Consider the following 22,148-nt stretch of genomic DNA (forward strand, 5'->3'; position numbering starts at 1 on the left):
GATGAGACTTGAATAATATATAAGAGACTTGGATAAATCCACTCAATTGGTTTTAAATTGAAAGCCAAAGAAACTTGTCAGTTTATATATGTGGTATGTCCACCACACTTAATTTTCTTTCTATATGTCACTTTGATTATACTATCTTATGCAACAATGTGTAGTATAGTATGCCACATTTTAGTATGTCCAATGTGTTTCTCCAAAAATGCATGCAACCGTCATTATCCTCCTTCCATGTATTATGGGTATAAACCAACTCCTTCCTCATGCTATGTATTATTGCTATAAATTGATTCAACCATCATTATCCTCCTACATGTATTATGAATATGAACCACCCCTTCCTCATGCTATATATTATTGCTATGAACTGATTGTTCTATCCTATGTATTTAATAAGTGTAGTATATAATAAAATGTAAGTTATGCAGAGAAATGAAGAATCTTGTCCAATTTTCTTAAAAATTGACCCCCCCCCCCCCCCCCCCCCCCCCCAAAAAAAAAAAAAATCTTTAGGTGGTTGTTTTCTTAGTTTTTCTTTTAAGACATGTAAAATTGAGTAGCAAAGATGCGATAACACCCATCTTTCTTCCTTATATATATACAGAGAACCTCCTGCCTTTGTTTCCGCAATATACATACATCTCTCATTCTCTCACGAAATAAAAATAAACACACAAACCTGGTAATGAAGAAACCAATACAAAACCTATAAACGCAGCGTTTTATCAAAACACGACAGGATCAATCGACCATGGCTTCTACTTCTTCTGCTTCGAGACCCCATCTTAAATCTCTATCATTCTCCTCTTCGTCAACACTCAGAAACAAGAAACCAACCCCTTGCTCTGTTTCTTACCCCGTCAACAAAACATTTCCCATCTCCTCGTCTCTCCAACCTCCGGCTACGTATAAACCAATTTCTTGGAAGAAACTATGTAAAGACGTCGCATCCTTGATCCCTAACACGACGAACCAAGCACAGAGAACCGCCGCTACGATTTTAAACGCGGTGGAGAACGCCATGGTCTCCTACGAGCGCCGCCATCATCCGCTCCCTAAAACGGCTGACCCCGCCGTACAAATAGCCGGAAACTTCTTCCCGGTCCCGGAGCAACCAGTCCAACATAACCTTCCGGTGACCGGAACGTTGCCAGAGTGTATTCAAGGAGTTTACGTCAGAAACGGAGCCAACCCGCTTCACAAACCAATCTCCGGCCACCATTTATTCGATGGAGACGGTATGGTACACGCTGTCCGGTTCAATAACGGTTCAGTTAGCTATTCTTGCCGGTTCACCGAAACAAACCGGTTGGTTCAAGAGCGAGAACTCGGTCGATCTATCTTCCCCAAAGCAATTGGAGAGCTTCACGGACACTTGGGTATCGCCAAGCTCATGCTCTTCAACGCCCGAGGGCTATCCGGGTTAATCGACACGACCCGCGGACTCGGTGTGGCTAATACCGGTTTAATCTATTTCAACGGTTATCTCTTAGCCATGTCAGAAGACGATTTACCATACCATGTAATAATCACCCAAACCGGAGATTTAAGAACTTCGGGTCGGTACGATTTCAACGGTCAGCTCAAAACCACAATGATCGCCCACCCGAAACTCGACCCGGAAACCGGAGAACTATTCGCTCTCAGCTACGACGTCGTATCAAAGCCTTACTTAAAATACTTCAGGTTCACGTCCAACGGTGAGAAATCTCCAGACGTCGAGATTCCACTTGATGAACCGACGATGATCCACGACTTCGCGATCACTGAGAACTTCGTGGTGATTCCAGACCAACAAGTGGTGTTCAGATTAGCCGAGATGGTCAGAGGTGTCTCTCCTGTGGTTTACGACAAGGAGAATATTAGAGATATGTTGGGCCGGAAGATATGTATCTTACGGACCAAGTCTGTGAAGCCTGTGAAACCCATGAAGACCCTCAAGACTAAAAGGAAAGACTTGAAGAACAAGTTACTCTCGAGATATTCTAGCATATTTACATTAAGTGTTTAGGAAAGTTAGCATTATCTAGTGTTAACATTATGTTAATGTTACCACTATATATATGCATATTGTATTTTCTTATCAAACACAATACAATAATATATCTATTCTATTATACTTTACATGGTATCAGAGCATTCGATTCTTAGGGATCAAAATTAAGCTTCCGCGTTATAAGTTTTAAACTTCGAAGATGCTTATCATCGGTGGTGTTGATGATGGCAAAGAAGGTGGTGACGACGATCCAGACGAAGACGTCAACGTCAAGTTCTCTCATTAGGGATACTTCTTAATAATAAGTATCAGGGTTTTGTTAAGTATGTTATTTAAGTCAAAAGATTTATTATTATTATTTTTTTTTTCTATTTTGGTGAATGCTTGAGAATTATTGAGGGTTAAGGTTTATAGTTTCACATGGGTTATTTTCTATCTGAGATTTTTCTATAGTTTAGAATTTCTCAAGAGTTGTTTTCTCATAGTTTGGGATTTATTGGTTATAGTTTAACCATTACGGGGGAGTTCTAGTTGAACGCTCAAATTCTTAGGTCAGTTTTTTTTTAGTCCGTGTTATGGACTGTCCAAGTCAAGGATAATTGTTTATGGAGTTGCAGTTGCGCCCACGAGATGTATTCTCATTGTCAAGACCGAAGAAGAGCTGAAGATTTCATCCCTCCTTGTCTAAGTTGAAGTTTATTCCCGAAGGAATCTACTGATTTGTTTTCCTCGACATAGTGTCTACGACATACGTGGTCTGCTTTGTGATTGCAGATTTGCGTGTTGCATCCCACGTTTGTCGTGCGGGGGAGTATTAGAGATATGTTGGGCCGGAAGATATGTATCTTACGGACCAAGTCTGTGAAGCCTGTGAAACCCATGAAGACCCTCAAGACTAAAAGGAAAGACTTGAAGAACAAGTTACTCTCGAGATATTCTAGCATATTTACATTAAGTGTTTAGGAAAGTTAGCATTATCTAGTGTTAACATTATGTTAATGTTACCACTATATATATGCATATTGTATTTTCTTATCAAACACAATACAATAATATATCTATTCTATTATACTTTACAGAGAAGAGATCAAGATTTGGTGTTTTGAACAAATACGATAAAGATGCCTCGTTAATTCTATGGATCGAAGTGCCTGATTGCTTCTGTTTCCATCTCTGGAACGCTTGGGAGGAGCCAGACACAGACGAGGTTGTCGTGGTAGGGTCATGCATGACGCCACCTGACTCAGTTTTCAAAGAACACGACGAAACACTTCAGAGTGTTTTGTCGGAGATAAGACTAAACCTGAAAACAGGGGAATCTACACGTCGACCGGTTATTATCTCCGAAGAATTAAATCTTGAAGCTGGTATGGTAAACCGGAATCTTTTAGGTAGAAAAACCCGGTTTGCTTACCTTGCTATAACCGAACCGTGGCCTAAAGTGTCCGGTTTTGCTAAAGTGGACTTATCGACCGGAGATGTTCAAAAATATGTTTACGGAGATGGAAAATACGGAGGAGAGCCTCTGTTTCTGCCAGAGGTTTCTGGTTATGGAGAAGACTGTGGTTACATTATGGTGTTTGTTCACGACGAGGAGAAAGTGAAATCGGAGCTACAGATCATTAACGCCGTGAGTATGAAGCTTGAAGCTACGGTTACGCTTCCTTCGAGAGTGCCTTACGGTTTCCATGGAACGTTCATGAGTAATGATGATTTAATGAAGCAAGCTTTGTGTTAATTCACATTTTGACAAAAAAAAAAGCTTTGTGTTAATCTCACATTTTTATTTATTTAGGGTTTTGCAAATGTTACAGTCTACATAACGAGAGAGGTGTTGCATGAGGGATTGTCATGCATTAGTCCCAGGCTCGTATCTCTTAATTACAAGCTGACAAAAATAGAAAGAGTTACGTACATTGTAAAAACGCCGTATTACTTCTGAAAAGTTTGATTATGTAAGTAATATAATGTTGAGTGATTATGGTATTAAAAATGATTAATAAGGGGGGAACAATATTTTTGTGCGGACTGAAGAAAATGCAATTAATACAATTTACTTCAACTATAAACTAAAATAATTATGTAACTTTTAGATTTTGAATGATTCATATTTTAGATTTTGCTTTTGTATTTGAAAATTTGATGTTTTAAATATAATTAATGCATTTGTTTTTAAAATTAAAACATAAATTAAAATATAAAAATATAAATAGTAAAACTTTATTGGTAAAACCAAATAAAAAGTACATAGTTAATTTTTTTTTAATATGTGTGAAAAATTTAAAATATCAATTTTTTATGTAGTGTTATTTGGAAAAATTGCAATCGTGTACTCTCCACCAAGAAGGTGTGTATTTATATAAACTATACCGAGGCTGTTTTCCTAATTGATAAGAAATGTAAGGTTATATAGTGTACAGCCCCGTTTAGAAAAAAATTAAGCATAACCAGTTTTATGAAGAAAAACCACTCATACAATTTGTTCAATTTTTTTTTTTCTGAAAAAGATCTTTCATATTAAAATTGCTGTAACAAAACAAGCTATGATATATCATTTTATACAGAAGAGACTAAGGCTACCCGCATCGGTCAGCTCTTGCCACCGTCCTAAGCAATCATCTAAAATATTTTAAGAGAAGGGCTGTTTTTTTTTTGGTAAAATGTTAAAGGATATGGTCTGTTCTCTTGAAACGACAATGGTATTTGCAACCTCTAACAGTGGTCCATTGCATATCTTGAACTTTCTAGCTAAAATATTACAGCAAACTCGACTGTCTAGCTAGAGACATTTATTTGAAATTTTTCTCTATACAATAGGAAAATGTATTTGATATTTCTATCAAAAATAAAAATAAAAAATATATAACTATATTTGAAGGGAGTTAAAATCGAAAGACTATATTACAAATACCTCTGCGAGCTATGTATGAGCTGCAAAGAGATCAAGAGAAGGTTCTTAGAAGAAATTTTGCCCTTGGAAAGTTGAAACCCAAAATATCTCTCATGTCATGTGATATCTGTTATGGGAATGGGTCCTACTCTTATTTTCCTGCTTCTTTTTGTTGTCTTCTTCCGATTATCAACTAGTTTTTTTGTTGTTGAAGCAATTATCATCCGGTGACAAACTCAGAATTTAAATGATATTTTCCTTCTAATTAGTGGACCACTAAAGAATGCAACTGCTAATTGATTTCATGAAAAATACTGAAGCATTTTAGACCCCGCAATTACATCTTGATGTTGGTTTTCAGAAGCAGACGATGTTCCTGAATCGGCTAAAAACATTTTTTATTTATTCTTAATACAAAAACAAAAACTTCAAACCCCTTTTAACTTGGATTTTTCTACATGAAAATGTATCATTTATGGATATACGTCCACGTTGTTGCGGTTTCAAATGTAGCATACTGATTACTGGACACATCTCAGAGTTTTGGCTTGTATTGGAGGAATACTTTATCATATCTTCTTATTGGTTCTGAAGCAATCAGTTTTGATTACGATCTTTTATCCTACTCTTATTGGTTCTGAAGTACGTATACGTAAGCTTATACATAAGCACTCGCATTTCACATTACTACATTAGCGATTGATTCTCCTCTTTGAACATGTAGTTTTTTTTAAAGATTTGAACATGTATTTTATAGCCACTCTTACATATGACATACATATTCATTTATTTATATACAACATATAGATATGTTTGATTTCAGATTCTGTAGAATTTATTGAAATTGATGACAAGAAAAGTTATTCATACTCAAACTAATTAGTCGAACAAAATTCACAACAATATATCATATTTTACCTATTTTTATATTAGATATATAGTTGTTTAATTTCCTTCTTTATAAAATGTATATACATATAATATAGTTACTCCCTTGAATATATAATTACCGAAAATATGCTGAAGTTGTCTCGGAATTTGACGCCTCAAATCATTTTTGAACAAATATTATAGAAAATCATGTAACGAGTTAGTAGATAGAAGTAAATGCCACGATGTACAGTATGTGAGTTCACTCGATGTTTCAATAAATCGTATTGTAATTTGGTAGGTCTATATAGAGACTTCTAGATACAATTTTAAATGAAAAAATAATCTCTTGTTTCTATACTGCTGATCTCTATGTGTGTGTGTCAAGACTCAAGACTGCGTGTTTTTTTGTCAACTGTGTATGTATCACGTTACGATCATAGTCTGTCCCTACGTGTCGTGACATATGTGTGATCGCAGGAAAATCCAGGTTGGTTCTTAGCTCTTACCCTAATTTATTATTGATGAAACAATCTATATGTATCCACATGAACTGATCACATTATCAACATGATATGTGTTCAGTCTCCTCTATAACAGACCTTCCTCCATCAGTAAAAGAACATGATTTGTGTGAAAATCCTAAATATATTTTCCGCCAAGAAAAAAACACACACACACACACACTCAGTTTAGCTGATTTAGAATTGAGAGATTGCATGTGTTGTATATTAAAATTGAAAGATTGCATGTATTGTCTTCCTGGTCCTCTACTTTTTTGATTAGGTGTCGTTCTGTAAATTTAAATGGCTATAGTTGAGGAATTTAATTCCTCCACCTAACTTTTATTAATGGAAGTTGTGTTAAAAAAAATGGAATGTCTTTTTGTTTTCTCTCTAATTATCTTTTTTTTTGTGTGTTTATGTTAAATCTCACACCATGTGTAGTTGTAACCCTTATTTTAATGTTTTTTAGCTTTGTATTGAAAAAAGAATACAAATCTTATTACAACTAGATTTTTTAACCGCGCTACGCGCGGATAAGATATTATATGTATTTCTCAATTTTGAAAAAAAATAATGTATAATATTGTATTACATTATTTAAAGAATATAAAATAAGACTACATAACATAAATATATTTTTTAAATTTTTTTTGTGGAAATCATTATGTTGTTTGATTGTTCTACTTGATTCACATATTTGCATAGTTATTTGTGATAAATGAATAACTATATTTTTATTATCAGTAAATAATATATATTTATTATATAATATAAGAAAAATAAAATTATTTACTTTTAAAACAAACTTGTCTCATGTTGGGGACACGGTTATAGACATATCATATTCGAATGAGGCATTTTTTAGTTATCAATCTTCTTAACAGTCAAGAAACAAATCTGAATATCAAAACAATATCTCATACGATCTCTTTGTGGAATAACTGCTCTGAAGAAATTGAATTTAGGCATCAAAAAGGACTGAAAATGATGTGCATATGTGTTATCTAAGTCAGTTTTACAAAGTATTACTATTCATAGTTCATATATCATTTAAATCCATCATTTCTTAAACATCTTGAAATAAATGATCCTAATTAATAATAAACTTTTGGGTGGAAAAAAAATCAAATTTGTCTAATTATCGCTTAAATATTTTATTAATATTATCATAGAAACTTTCAATTGATATCATAGTTTAATTTTTATTAGTTTTTTTGTTAATTTTAGAGTTTTTTATATTTAAGATTTTTTCCATATTAAGCTTATATTTCTTTCACATAATATATATGTCATAAAAATTATCATCAAATCAGTTTTACTTATTTATTATTATTTTTTTAATGAAAATGCACTTTTTAAATAATTTAATTTAAAATAAAATTATATATTAATTTGTTGTATTCTAACAATTTGATTGATTTAATTAATGTGCTTTGGTGGATAACTTTAAAAGTTTTCATATGAATCGGGGAAAGCAAGTTTATGTTGTTATATTATATTTATTTGTGTATATGGAATCTATATATAATGCTAGTGTAATAAAGAAAGAACATTATTTTTTTGTAACTTCAAAAAGATACATTATTACAATTTAAAATTAATCAAAATTGAATAAAATGGTAATTAAATAAATCTAATTGTTTTTTATCTTGTTTAGTTGGATTCTCATGAAAAAAAATCGATAGGTTAAACAAATGTTTCAAAATTTGTTGTGTTATTGTTTTGTTTATAAATTACAAAATTTATTGAATTGATATATTTAATTATTGCACCCTTAAATAATATTTTATTAAGACATTAGAGAACTATGTTTTAAGTTGTTTTGTCAAAATTGTACAAAAATCTATGCTTTTTCATATTTGTCACGAAAATTTATATGTTAAACTTACTTTTATAAAATTGTTAACTTTGTCACGAAAATAAAAATCTTTACTTTTTCATATTTGTCAATGTTCTCACACTTTCAAAGAATATATTAGCTTAGTCACTTACTTATTTTTTTTACAAAACAAAGTATCGGAGTCTTGAAAGTTGAATCCATATTATTGTAAATGTACATAAGAGTGTGATTACATATTTAGTGATTCTTGTATATGTGTCCAAAAAAGTTTCAATGGCTTAGTGGTATACGCCCTATATTTATGTCATACTTACCCGGGTTCGATCCTTACCTTTGCATTGTTTTTTCATTTTTTACAAAAAAATAAATGAGATGACGTGGCAACTTCGGACTCTCCGATTGGACGATTTGTTGTGCCTAAGTGGACACTCTAAGGGGAGCTTATATCCCCCTTTTAGTTTTTTTTCCATATTAAGCTTATATTTCTTTCACATAATATATATATGTCATAAAAATTATCATCAAATCAGTTTTACTTATTTATTATTTTGTTTTTAATGAAAATACACTTTTTAAATAATTTAATTTAAAATAAAATTATATATTAATTTGTTGTATTCTAACAATTTGATTGATTTAATTAATGTGCTTTGGTGGATAACTTTAAAAGTTTTCATATGAATCGGGGAAAGCAAGCTTATGTTGTTATATTATATTTATTTGTGTATATGGAATCTATATATAATGCTAGTGTAATAAAGAAAGAACATTATTTTTTTGTAACTTCAAAAAGATACATTATTACAATTTGAAATTAATCAAAATTGAATAAAATGGTAATTAAATAAATCTAATTATTTTTTATCTTGTTTAGTTGGATTCTCATGAAAAAAAATCGATAGGTTAAACAAATGTTTGCAAATTTGTTGTGTTATTGTTTTGTCTATAAATTACAAAATTTATTGAATTGATATATTTAATTATTGCACCCTTAAATAATATTTTATTAAGATATTAGAGAACTATGTTTTAAGTTGTTTTGTCAAAATTGTACAAAAATCTATGCTTTTTCATATTTGTCACGAAAATTTATATGTTAAACTTACTTTTATAAAATTGTTAACTTTGTCACGAAAATAAAAATCTTTGCTTTTTCATATTTGTCAATGTTCTCACACTTTTCAAAGAATATATTAGCTTAGTCACTTACTTATTTTTTTTTACAAAACAAAGTATCGGAGTCTTGAAAGTTGAATCCATATTATTGTAAATGTACATAAGAGTGTGATTACATATTTAGTGATTCTTGTATATATGTCCAAGAAAGTTTCAATGACTTAGTGGTATATGTCATATATTTATGTCATACTAACCCGGGTTCGATCCTTACCTTTGCATTGATTTTTCATTTTTTACAAAAAAATAAATGAGATGACGTGGCAACTTTAGACTCTCTGATTGGACGATTTTTTGTGCCTACGTGGATACTCTAAGGGGAGCTTATATCTCTCTTTTAGTATAGTATAGATATAGGGCTTACACGGATAGTGTTAAATGCAAATCTATCATGAGAATCCAACTTAAAAATAAGTGGATTGATTCTAACTTTTTATATTAGTTAACATAAAAACACAAAATGATAATTAGTGAGAAAACAAAAAGGCATTCATTTTTTCTTAACACAACTTCCATTAATAAAAGTTAGGTGGACGAATTAAATTCATCAACTATAGCCATTTAAATTTAAGTGGACACCTAATCAAAAAAGTAGAGGGCGAAGAAGACAATACGTGCAATCTTTCAATTTTAATATACTGTAATACAGTATGTTTCTACAGCTTTGGATCTAAACGTGCCTGAGGAGCATCCCACTCAGTGACTATGTGGTTACGTGTGATATCCTTTAAAGAAGTGCATCCACTTCTGTGAGCTAGTTCCAATAACGGATTTCTTGTCTCTCAAGATAAGCAAATGTGGTTCTTGTCTTGCAAGAAAACTTTTGGGACTTACGAATATGTCTGAGGCTCCAACCGCAAGTGCTTTGAAGATATTGATTCCACCGTCCACCAGCGAAGTCCACCGTCTAGTCATATCAATCTTGCTGACATCGATCAGATTCCGAGGCCAAAATCTTAATTACAATATAGACAAAGAGAAAGGCAAGGTTTAATTGGTTTGATCAGGGGACCTTACACATTAACAATGACGTAAGTAGTGGCCTAAGCATATTAAATGATACAGATAATCTGCACCACTCACACCATAATATCTTGATCCAAATGACTTAGTCAACATATTTTACCCTCTTAGAGCATGATTAATGGGGGATCTTAAATATTTAAGAACCAGTTTTTAGTTTTTTTAGTTAAAATTTAAGAGACGGTTTCTTATATTTTGTAATTCCGCTAAGAATCATATCCTAAAAACCCCCATTAATCATGCTATTATACCTTCTACAGTTCTACTAACTAGTTTCTTATCTTTAGTTTTGGCCTTATAAATAACCTAAGCCCTCACTCTCTCTTCCCACCACTAGATCCTTCAAGAAAGACAAAACAGTTATTTTGTGAGCTTCAGGGGTCGCAACAATGGCGAACGAAGTGATCCTTCTTGATTTTTGGCCTAGCATGTTCGGGATGAGGACGAGGATCGCGTTGAGGGAGAAGGGTATCGAGTTCGAGTACAGAGACGAGGACTTGTGGAACAAGAGCCCTTTGCTTCTCGAGACAAATCCGGTTCACAAGAAGATTCCGGTTCTCATCCACAACGGTAAACCGGTCTGCGAATCTACAATCCAGGTTCAGTACATAGACGAGGTCTGGTCTGACAAGAACCCTATCCTCCCTTCTGATCCTTACCAGAGAGCTCAGGCTAGATTCTGGGTTGATTTCATCGACAAAAAGGTACTAAAATCGTTTAGTCACTACTTGAGCTCCAGGTTATTATGAGGATCGGTTCTCAGCACAACCGAATAAAACATTTGCCCTATCTCCCAATTTTTAAAGAAATATTATATATAGTTCGCATGGTTCCTAAATTGCGAAAAGAAATTTATAAGTTTACCTAAAAATGTTTTATAACTCTCTAAATTAAAAATCAGTCCCTGTTTCTGACATAGTTGCATGTTGTGTTGTTAGATGTATGATGCCCAGAGGAAGGTGTGGTGGACCAAGGGTGAGGAACAAGAGACTGGCAAGAAAGAGTTTATTGAGTTGCTCAAGACACTTGAATCTGAGCTTAGAGACAAAACTTACTTTGGTGGTGATGACTTTGGCTACGTAGACATTGGATTGATTGGGTTCTACTCGTGGTTCCATGCATGCGAGAAGTATGGTAACTTGAACATCGAGTCAGAGTGTCCGAAACTGATCGCTTGGGCTAAAACGTGTATGCAGAGGGAGAGCGTGGCTAAGTCCTTGCCTGATTCTGAGAAGGTTATTAAGTTCGTCACTGAGATCAGGAAGAAGTTTATGATTGAGTAGATCGTGTTTTCTTTGTCCACTTGGTTCTTATCTACCCTCACTTGTCATGTGTTTGCCTTTGATGATGTCTTCTTTTATAATGCTAAAGAATATCTGTGGATGTAGAGAATGTATGTTCTTGTTTGGGTGTGTTTGTGGGTTTGGTGATTGTCCCTGGCTTGTACTTTGTATGCATCTTGGAGTTAATGATATGATTTAGTAACATAAGATCTCTAGTTACATCAAACACTCATAATGGTCTCGTAATCCCAATCTAACACTCATATAACTCGTGCATGGAAACCCATTTAGTCCATAGTTTTGAATGAGAGTTTATTAATGCTTCTAACACATGAAGTTTTGGAAAAACCAAATTATGCAGATTAATTAAGGAATACTTATGGAATTTTTTTTATCATAGTGCAAATAAAACCATAAGGCGACTCAGGTTGATAATCAACCAGCCATAAAAGAATAACTCACATAAAGCAGTTATGAATGGCAGTGTCTTTTCATTCTCTATTTCCTTTTGATTTGTTGTAAAAGCTTTTAGTTTACCATAAAGAAAACCATCTCATAGTTGGGTTTAGCATTGCAAGTTTAGGGTAACAGTTTTTTGGTTCTGGCCTTCTCGGCTTGTTAAGGGCTAGGACACACCTCCGTGACCCAAATTGGAAGCAAGACTTGAACTGTTAGTTTCGGCGCTATCAATAAGATGTTCAGAAGAAACCTTCTTTTTTTAATGCTTCAGAAGAAACCTTCCTTGCTCAAATGGCGAGTCTTGTTGACAATCAAACACAAAAGAGTTCAGACCACGCACCAAGAGAGTACGTTTACGTGGGAACTTGTACAAAATGCACTTTAATTACTCATGAGCCCCCCCATATTATGTTTTGCCTTTATCCAATTACTTTTTCTTGGTAGAAATAATGCTTTAAATAATGTTTTCAACATAGAAAACAAAAGAATGTTTTGTTTTCAAATTCTTCATAAATACTCCATCCGTTTCAAAATATTGCATTTTAGATTTTTCACACATTTGAATAAAACACATTAAATTTGCATAATTTTGTGATTATCCTAATTTTTGTATAATTTTTGCAATTAGTTAATACAACATTCATTGAAAATGTTAAAAAATTGATTTTTTTGAAACAAATATTTTCTCTAGAATATGTAACTTTATGAAACGGATGGAGTAGTAATACACACAAGAATGGTACCAAAAACAGTGCAAAAAATAAAATTATATGGATTGTCCAAAGAAAAATTGTATGAATGAATCAAAGGTTCCAAAATTTATATGTCGGTTGTATGAATTTTATTAATGGTTACCCGGAATTATACAAAAAGAAATCTTAACCGTTTTACTTTTCAGATAAATGTCATAAGCACCTAAAAGAATATTTAATATAAAACTCCATATTTTTCTTTTAAAAAAAAATAAAAAAAAAAATATGAAGTAAAAATGGTCAAATCTTACTGCATTTTCTACTCCATAATGGAGTAATGAGCAAATTAAAAATAGATTACTCCATTAATTGAATAAATTTTATTATGAGTTATAAATAGAATAGAATTGTAGTATTTTTTACTCTATATTTTTTTTTTACTTTATTTTATAAGAAAAAGTGACATTGGGTTGGAAATGCTCCAAAACTTTCTATAATATGTATATTTTTTTGCCGTCAAATGTTTGCGTAACACGAAACAAGTAGACTTTTTCTTTTGTTAAAAAACCATATATTCTACAGAACCCGACAAGTTGATTTTAAAGAAAGATGTAACCAAATATTATAAATGATAAACGGGATTGATCTGGTCAAACTCATACAATCTAAAGATATCCAAAACAAAGTATCATAATCCATGTATTATACTACCATACTAGGTTAAGACCCGCATCTTGCACGGGATGAACATTATATATATAAATTATTTTATATGTTATATGTTTATAACATATTATGAAATAATAAAATATATATTGAATAATTAAAAAGTCATTATCTACTACTTATATATTTAAATTGGTGCGAACATATAAATAAATTTTATAATCGAACAAATATTTTTTCTATTTGATATGAAATATAATTAAATTTAAATGATAGTAACATATATATGGTATATTTTAATATAACTATTTATTAGATGATGCTTTTTGCTCATATTTTTATCATTTGTATTTGTATCTGTTATAGCAAAAAGTCTAAATTAGTGATAACAAAATTTTCACTGTGGATTAATGGTTTAAGTAATTTATAATATTTTAAAAAATTAAGATGTCCATATTTTTTCAAATTTTTTATCAAAAAATGTTCAAAGTAAATTTCAAAATTAAGATATTTATGTATTTTTATATGGCATATAGTTTAATTTAAAATGATACATATATTTATATATCTTTTATTTTTGATACTTATTAAATGAAACTTTCAACTTATATAATTTTTTAATTATTTGTATCATGCATAACAAAAGTTTTAAATCACAGATCACAAAATTTGAATGTGAAACTTTTAACAATTTTAGTAATTTATACTCATTTTTAAAAATTCAAAATATAATATATAAATAATTTTTTTAATTTTTATTATATGGTTACTATGATTGTTTAATTTATTTTAATAGCTTAAAATTAAATAAATATAATTATAATACACACTTATTTTTATCAAATCTTTATTATTCAAAATAATTAATTGTCATATAAATATTTTAGCCACATTAGGCAATTTCGTAATTTTATTTAAGGAAATAATGAAGCACATTAATAATGTATTTATTGTGGTTTAATAAAAAGCTTATTATATATTTAGATGGACCAACCTATTTTTCTAAGGATTCTAAAAATCATTCTAGTGATGACATGTGGGTACAAAAAAATGTTGCAATACTTCTCAAATAATATATAGGAAATGTCATTTTAAAATTAAGAGATGGATATGGCTTACTAGTCACTACCAAACACCTCGGTAATGTAGAACTTAGCATAGTATTTACTGAAATTACGTAACTAGTCGCAAATGTTTTTCAGTTTCATACGCTTTATGTTTCATTGTCATTTTGACATTTTTCACGAAAAATATGAAAATTGTATATTTCCTACGGTTCGATTTTATTGTCATTTTAGGTTTGTACACATATATTAAAAAAACATTTAATTTTGTATATTTTTACTAGAAAAACATCATACCTATACACCTAATCATATTTTAACCAATAAGAAAATTAATAGGGGATTAATATTAATAAATTATATCTTGAAACTTTAAAACGACCACTTATTTTGTGACGAAATTTTTTCTCTAGAACAACAAATAATTTGAAACGGAGAGAGTAATAGACTAATATATCTCTATTTAGTGTACAATTAATTAAATGAAAATGCTTTAAATAAAAATTTATTGGTTATTCAGAAGGATAAAAAAATAAGTATAAATTTACATTGAAATTGTAAAATATACTTATTTTGAAACAAAATAAGTAAAGTGACACTTATTATGAAACTGAGAGAGTAATACACACACGAATTAAAAAACTGTTAATTATCTATTTTTTCTATTTAATATAACTTTTTATTTATATTAATTAATGAATTAAAAATGATAAACAATACTCTCTCCATATCACTTTAAGTGGTATTTAAAGGAAAAAAACTGTTTCAAAATAATTGATGTTGTCATTATTCTAGATTGAATTTATTACCGTTTGAACTTTGTGACTAATTGCAAATACTGAATTTTGTATTGGTTTAATTAATTTCATATAATGATTTTTTTATGTAACCAAGATAAATTGTATAAAAGTTTGTATTTTTTTAATCGATGTGCAAAAACCTTAAAAACCACTTAAAGTGATACGGAAAGAGTAAGAAAATTATGTAATATTTGCATTGGAAATGTAAAATGCAATGTTTTAAGAACCGGACCGGTCACGGACTCGGCATTGTTACTGGATGACTGGTCAAATTGCTCCAACCGGTTCAACCGGGTTCATTTAATATATATTTTAAATATATGTATATATGTAACAATGTGACAAAAGTGAAAATACCCTGAGAAATATTTAAAGTAATTGTGACCACTATTGTTTATATAACTAGTTAAAGTTAAAAAAATATAAACAATGCATACTAATACTAAATCAACGTGTACGAGTACTAAATATATAACACGGAATGTTTATATAATCTCTTTAAATTAATACTTTATAAATTAATATACACTAAAATCTCTATAAAATAATATAATTTTATAGTCTCAAATCGAGTTTTTGGTTCAATTAGTATATCGATAAATTGATATCTCTATGAATTAATAAAAAATTATAGTTTTGGTGTAATTTCAATATTATTAATTTATAGAGGTTTCACTATATGTATGTGTAATGAAAATGAAACACATGTGAAAAGAAAATTAAATAAAAGGAAAGAAACTATTTAGGTTTATAAAGGTAAAATTAAAAATCGGGAATCAAATAAAAAGTTACCATTTGTGCATCTAAATTGATTAATTTATGTTCAGTATTTGGTTGAACCAGGTTTTTCTATTGACCCGAAGTACCGATTTTGCCGTTTTTTTACTGCTTTTGACGGTTTAATTTAAGTCAAGTTTTTTTTATTAAACCCAGACTCGTTTTACTAACCAATTCACGGTTGGACCGGTCCGGCCGGCAGGTCCGATCCGATTCTAAAAACATTGGTAAAATGACACTTATAATAAAATAAAATTTTAAAAGTAAAATGATACTTAATACGAAACAGAAAAAATATAAAATTAATGTTTCGATATAACGTTTCCAATTAAAACTAATTAAATTTAAATTATTGAATGATACGTTTCAGGTGACAAATGCATACGAGTTAGCTATCAACCCCAGGCTTTATCTTTGCAAGAATAACTAAACTCATCATGCTTTATTTTAGGATTTTAACAAAACAAAACAAAACAAAACATTTCAAACATTCATGATCCCAAAAAGATATTTGCCGAACCAATCTCCAATAAAAGCTTTGAAATTTCAAGCTTGCAAGAGATTCATAAATTTAAGTATAAAAAAAAATGTGTATTCACACTTTTAAAGACTCAACTGAGAAATCTTAATAATTATGCCTTAATAAGATATTAACAGTGTAACTAATTTATAGGCAGACTGAAAAAAAACAAAAAATGGCTAAAAGTCACGTGATAGCTGTCTGTTTCGTGCTTACAGCCGTTGGATAAGTCGTATTGCCGACTTGGATGGGGGGATTGCTGTGGAGTGAGAAGTAGATAATAAACAGCTCATGATTAAAGGCCGTATGATTGTCGTTTTCGGTAATACTTTAGAGGCTTTTGACCAAAATGGGCCGTTGAATAACCCGAACCGTTAACCCAAGACATTTGTATTATTCTTTTATTTCACTTATTTGAATAGACTGATATTCTTTTGAAAATACGAATTTATTTGGGGTAAAATGACTCCAGAAGTTACAGATTCCTCTGACGTATAACTGGATTTATTTAGGTGAAATTAACTAACTAAAATCTAGTAACAATTATGCTGTATCACATTTGAAATCAATATTTCTCAATGAGTATTCGACACTATTTATTTTGTATCGGATAAGATTATTTGTTAATTCTACATATAATTTATTATTTGTTAACTATACAAAAAAATAAATAACATTTGATATATTCCATATTTTATTTAATATCACGAGTCAAAATGTTTAGTGACTTTTGTTTGAATTCACACTAGGTAGCTAGATGCTTGAGTTACACCGTTCTATTAGAAAAAAAAAAATATGAATGACATTTGCCAAATAATCAAGAATATCATAATCACAACATTTGTTTTTGCTTTTCCATAAACAGTTACAACTAACTTAAATGCAGACAAACTAAATACAATTACAATTGATCCAGAGTAGAATATATAAATTTTAAAACTTCAATTGAGAAAATCCATATACAAAAGACAAATAATTTCATTTCCATCTTATTCTAGAAAAATCCAATTAAAGCCTAATTATTACAATTTAAAACCATTTTGTTTTCTTCTTGTTATAAATATCTTTCAATCAGAAAAAAAAAAACAATTTCATTTCCTTTGTCTTCTCCATTATATCTCTCTACCAAATCTGGAAGAGAAAAAAAACAAAACCGAAGCTTATAATAGAGAGACGAACTCGATTTTGTTATAAGATGGATAAGAGCTGCAACTCCTCCCGCGACTCTTCCGCCGTATCAGCCACCGCAACGAGTAGTACTGGTAACAACAATACAGGAGGGAACAGAGATCATCATTACCTGAGACAACTCAATAAGCTTTCTCATAAGATATCAAAACCAACAGTAGCCTCCTCCTCCTCGTCCGTCTCCGCCGCCGTGAATCAAGAAACTAGTCACCAACCGCTTCCTCCTCCTCCGCAGCAACCGCCAATTAACCACGGGAACCTCCACCAGCACCAGCCTCCTGTTTACAACATCAGCAAGAGCGATTTCAGAGACGTTGTTCAGAAACTCACCGGCTCGCCTGCGCACGAACGGATCTCTGCTCCTCCGCCGATTCACCACCCTAGGCCTCAGCAGAGTTCGCGTCTACACAGGATCCGTCCTCCTCCTTTAGCTCACGTTATCAACCGCCCTCCTGGCTTGCTAAACGACGCTCATCGTAACTGGAGCGGGGGTTTGTCCCGAGACCGACAGCGCCGCTTTCTCCTCTCCCTCCGCTTCCTCCGGTTCACGCGGCGGCGGAATCTCCGGTCTCCTCCTACATGCGGTACCTTCAGAACTCGATGTTGTCTGGACCATCGCCGTTAGCTCCTTTGGTCTCGCCTCGATGGTATCAACAACAGCAACAGGAAAACGCTCCGCCGCCGGAAATCAACAGCCGCCCTCCCCATCCTCAGTCGGCTCCGGCGCAGCAGTCGTTTGGATGTTTAAGCTCGCCGAAATCACCTTACGGATTACTCTCGCCGAGCTTACTGTTATCGCCATCGTCAAGTCAGTTAAGGTTTCCTGGATCTCCGACGACGGTGCCGCTTCCTAGCCCTAAATTTAAAGGTCACTGATCTGATCAGAGATGCAAACTCCTTGTCGGTCCGAATTTTTAATACGTCGTCGTTTTGATCGTCAGGATGAAATTCCCTTTGTTCTTTTTGTACATCATTAGGGGTGGATGATGATTTGTTTTTTTTTTAAACCTCACAAATTACTTTGTTATGTTCATGTTAGAAAAACAGAAGGAAAAGAAAGGATTACACTTTTCTTGATCATCTCTTCTTCTTCTTTACTAGATCAAATTGCATAGGGAACAAAGACAGACTAATGCTTTGATTGATTCCTTCTTAGTAAAGTAAATGTATTGATTGGATATCTAGCTATACCAATCACTTCGCTGTTCCTTTGGTTGATTTTTTCTGCACTGGTGCTTTCATTTTCCGTTGAAACCTTAACCCTGACGAAATCGTGAGCGTTTCGCTTTATTTTTTCTTTCATGTAAAACCAATAACGAGTGTTTCTATACTTATTCTAAAGTTCTTTTCATTTAATCAAAATGGATAATTGATTTCAGACCCCTTTAATTGGTAAAGTAATTCGCTTGACACCGTCAAATAAACAAGTCCCATTTTTTAAATTTGAGAACAAGATAAGGACAGAGCCTTTCAAATTGAATAGAAACACACAAAGCAAGGTTCGATTGCAGACATTGAAATAGACATATCCCAGAAGACAAAAAAAAAAGATAGAACAACAACAAATAAAAAAGGAGAAAATCAGGCAAAGAGATAAAAGATGATGACTGATGGTCCAACTTGCTAGGGATTACGATGAATGAATAAAAGTTCCAAACCCCTAGAAAACAGCAGTTCAGTCAAAAAGATTTGATTACTGCTGTTCCTCAGCTGGCTTTGGAGCCGACTCTTCCTTGATCTCCTCATCCGCAGCATCATCCTGATAAATACAATCCACCAAAACATAAGACTTTAGCACAAGAAATTGCAATAATAGAAGAAAACTTTCAAAGGATTCTTACCTGCATGTCGGATGTCCAGAGAGTGAGGTTGTCACGGAGAAGCTGCATGATCAAGGTGCTGTCTTTGTACGACTCTTCACCTAGAGTGTCCAACTCCGCAATCGCGTCATCAAAGGCCTTGATGATAGCAATTCAACAACCACAACGAAGATTATGTCTTTAGCAAAGTGTTTATGATGATGAGTTGCTATGATATTGAGCGAAGGCAAGTACCTGTTTAGCGAGGCTGCAGGCACGATCAGGAGAGTTAAAGATCTCGTAGTAGAACACAGAGAAGTTCAATGCCAGACCTAGACGGATTGGGTGAGTTGGAGCGAGCTCTGCATTCGCAATATCCTGTCACGAGAGAGAGAGTCACATATAAACAAAGGCAAGCTCAGAGATCTTGTTTTGGCCTTGGTTCGGTTCAAGCGATTCGATTTTCAGTTAATTCAATTAGATATTTGGTTTAAATTTGACTAAAAGCTCCAATAATTTTGGTTATTTCAGTTAGTTTTAGTAGAAATTTTAATTAGTTTGGATCAAATTTTAATTATTTTTTTTCAAAATTTAATTAAAATCGATATAATTTGGTTTAGATTAACTTTTCAATAACTGAACTAACCGATAAAAAAAATTTGCCGAACTTAACCGGAACTCTAAACCAAAAAACCAAAAAAATTGGTTTGGCTTGGTTTGGTTCGGTTCAAATCCGCGCTAATCTTGTTCATAGCCAACTCAATCATTCTAGAAGATGCAAATTCCTAAAACAATCGAATCTAATCCACGAAGCAGATTAGATGAGAGAATACCTGAGCAGATTTGTAAGCGGAGAGAGTATTCTCAGCGGCGTCTTTCCTCTCTTGACCGGTCTTAAACTCAGCCAAGTACCTATGGTAATCCCCCTTCATCTTCAGATAAAACACCTTCGAGTCCCCCGACGCTGCGGCGGGGACCAGCCTCGAGTCCAGCAGCTTCAGTATCCCCTCGCAGATCCCCGTGAGCTCCGTCTCGATCTTCCCCTGTAATCGCGGATCGCCGCCACGTGGTCGTCGTTGCCGCGGCTCTCCTCCTTCTGCTCGATCGACGATATGATGCGCCACGAGGCGCGCCGCGCGCCGATCACGTTCTTGTAGGCGACGGAGAGGAGGTTACGCTCCTCGACGGTGAGCTCGTCGCCGTCGACGGAGGCGGACACTTTCTCCATGAACTCCACCATCTCCTCGTAGCGCTCGGCTTGCTCGGCGAGCTTGGCCATGTACACGAACTCCTCACGCGCGGAAACCATTTTCGATGATGATGATTTAGGTCAGGTCAGGTCAGAAGCGAGAGGATGAATGAAAATGAAATGTGTGTTTTTAATGAGGCGATGAATGAGTTTTAGAGGAGACGAGTGAATGTTGGAAGCAGTGTTGAATATGGGCCGTTGGGTTCTTTTGCTTTATAAAGGGCAAAGTATCTTCTGGCCTGTTTTTATCCTCTTTTTTTTTAATAAATTAAAAATAAACCTTGAAATGGTAAGATTTTTTTAATTCGTTTCTGTATTTGATAATTTTCTGAATTCTTCACACATAAATACATTGTTTTCTGTGAATATCAAACCTTTAATAAAATTAAACCAATGATAGCTCAATTTTTTATAATATAATTTAATAAAATCAATTATTTTTAAAAAAATTATAGATTTTCTATTATTAAATAAATAAAATTTATAAAAAATATTAATATTTTAATTTTGTGAAACATCTCTTTTAGGATTTTCATTTTTATAGAACGGATGGAGTAATGTAGCTGCTATTTCTTAAGCATTTAATATTTTTTTAGAGAAAAAATAAACAAATACTTTGAATATGATTTTAGTACCAAATTTCTCAAGGATTACTATTTTAAAAATTGGTCAGTTAACAAATAAATGGTAATGAAATTTTACTACTATTGGTACATGAAAAATTAAAATTTCCCCGACACTGAATTAAAATATGTTGGGTCTAAAGTCTAGTTTTCAAGAGTTGTAAATAGTATTAGGCTATTAGCAAATCTACCATTTTAAAGTTATTAGATTGATAGAAATAGTACAATAATGGAAGCAAGTTGGTTTAGAAAAAAACGAAGACAGCTCAGAGGGCACACATGTGTTGTGAGCATGTCAGGGGATCCAAAGGACTATTTCTTCTCCAACTTGTTACATATTATTATGTCTTTTAGAAAATTTAAAACTTCGGTTTTGTGAATATTATTGTCTATTCTCCAAATCATAGAAACGTTATTATAGGCGATGTCTACGAGATTTTGTTTGATATATTGTTACTAATTATATATGATGTTGTAATTGACCCGAAGTGTTTATTTGATAATCGAAATTTAAGTCAACCGTGTCTCTATTGATTAGTTTACACGAAAACTTTTTTGGGGTGGGATTACTAGAGAATAAGTTTTCTCTTTGCCCTTTACGGTTTTGTTTACTACATTCAACCACAATTATTCTGATCCATGATTATGTTTTTTCTTATCTTACTTCTTCGCTAGGTTTTTTATTTTTCTTAGTTTATTAGTGGAACATGATATTACTAGC

At 32.4% G+C, this 22,148-nt stretch overlaps 2 protein-coding genes and 2 pseudogenes across 2 annotated transcripts; 3 read left to right on the forward strand and 1 right to left on the reverse strand.

The window, feature by feature from the left end:
• The first annotated feature begins 597 nt into the window (after window positions 1-597).
• Window positions 598-4,890, forward strand: LOC125606749 (9-cis-epoxycarotenoid dioxygenase NCED9, chloroplastic-like). The gene is made up of 2 exons (XM_048775654.1): window positions 598-1,860; window positions 3,080-4,890. The coding sequence occupies exons 1-2, from the start codon at window positions 758-760 to the stop codon at window positions 3,738-3,740; spliced, it is 1,764 nt and encodes a 587-aa protein (XP_048631611.1). The 5' UTR covers window positions 598-757; the 3' UTR covers window positions 3,741-4,890.
• A 5,701-nt stretch (window positions 4,891-10,591) lies between these two features.
• LOC125606748 (glutathione S-transferase U19-like) lies at window positions 10,592-11,794 on the forward strand. Its single transcript, XM_048775653.1, has 2 exons — window positions 10,592-11,011; window positions 11,246-11,794. Exons 1-2 carry the CDS (start codon window positions 10,697-10,699, stop codon window positions 11,588-11,590), a joined length of 660 nt encoding a protein of 219 aa, XP_048631610.1. The 5' UTR covers window positions 10,592-10,696; the 3' UTR covers window positions 11,591-11,794.
• Window positions 11,795-17,637: 5,843 nt separating this feature from the next.
• Window positions 17,638-18,836, forward strand: LOC125606745 (annotated as a pseudogene).
• Window positions 18,837-19,176: 340 nt separating this feature from the next.
• LOC125606746 lies at window positions 19,177-21,004 on the reverse strand (annotated as a pseudogene).
• Between the last annotated feature and the right edge of the window lie 1,144 nt (window positions 21,005-22,148).

This window comes from Brassica napus, unplaced genomic scaffold (assembly GCF_020379485.1).
Source record: "Brassica napus cultivar Da-Ae unplaced genomic scaffold, Da-Ae ScsIHWf_960;HRSCAF=1356, whole genome shotgun sequence".
NCBI classification, from domain to species: domain Eukaryota; kingdom Viridiplantae; phylum Streptophyta; class Magnoliopsida; order Brassicales; family Brassicaceae; genus Brassica; species Brassica napus.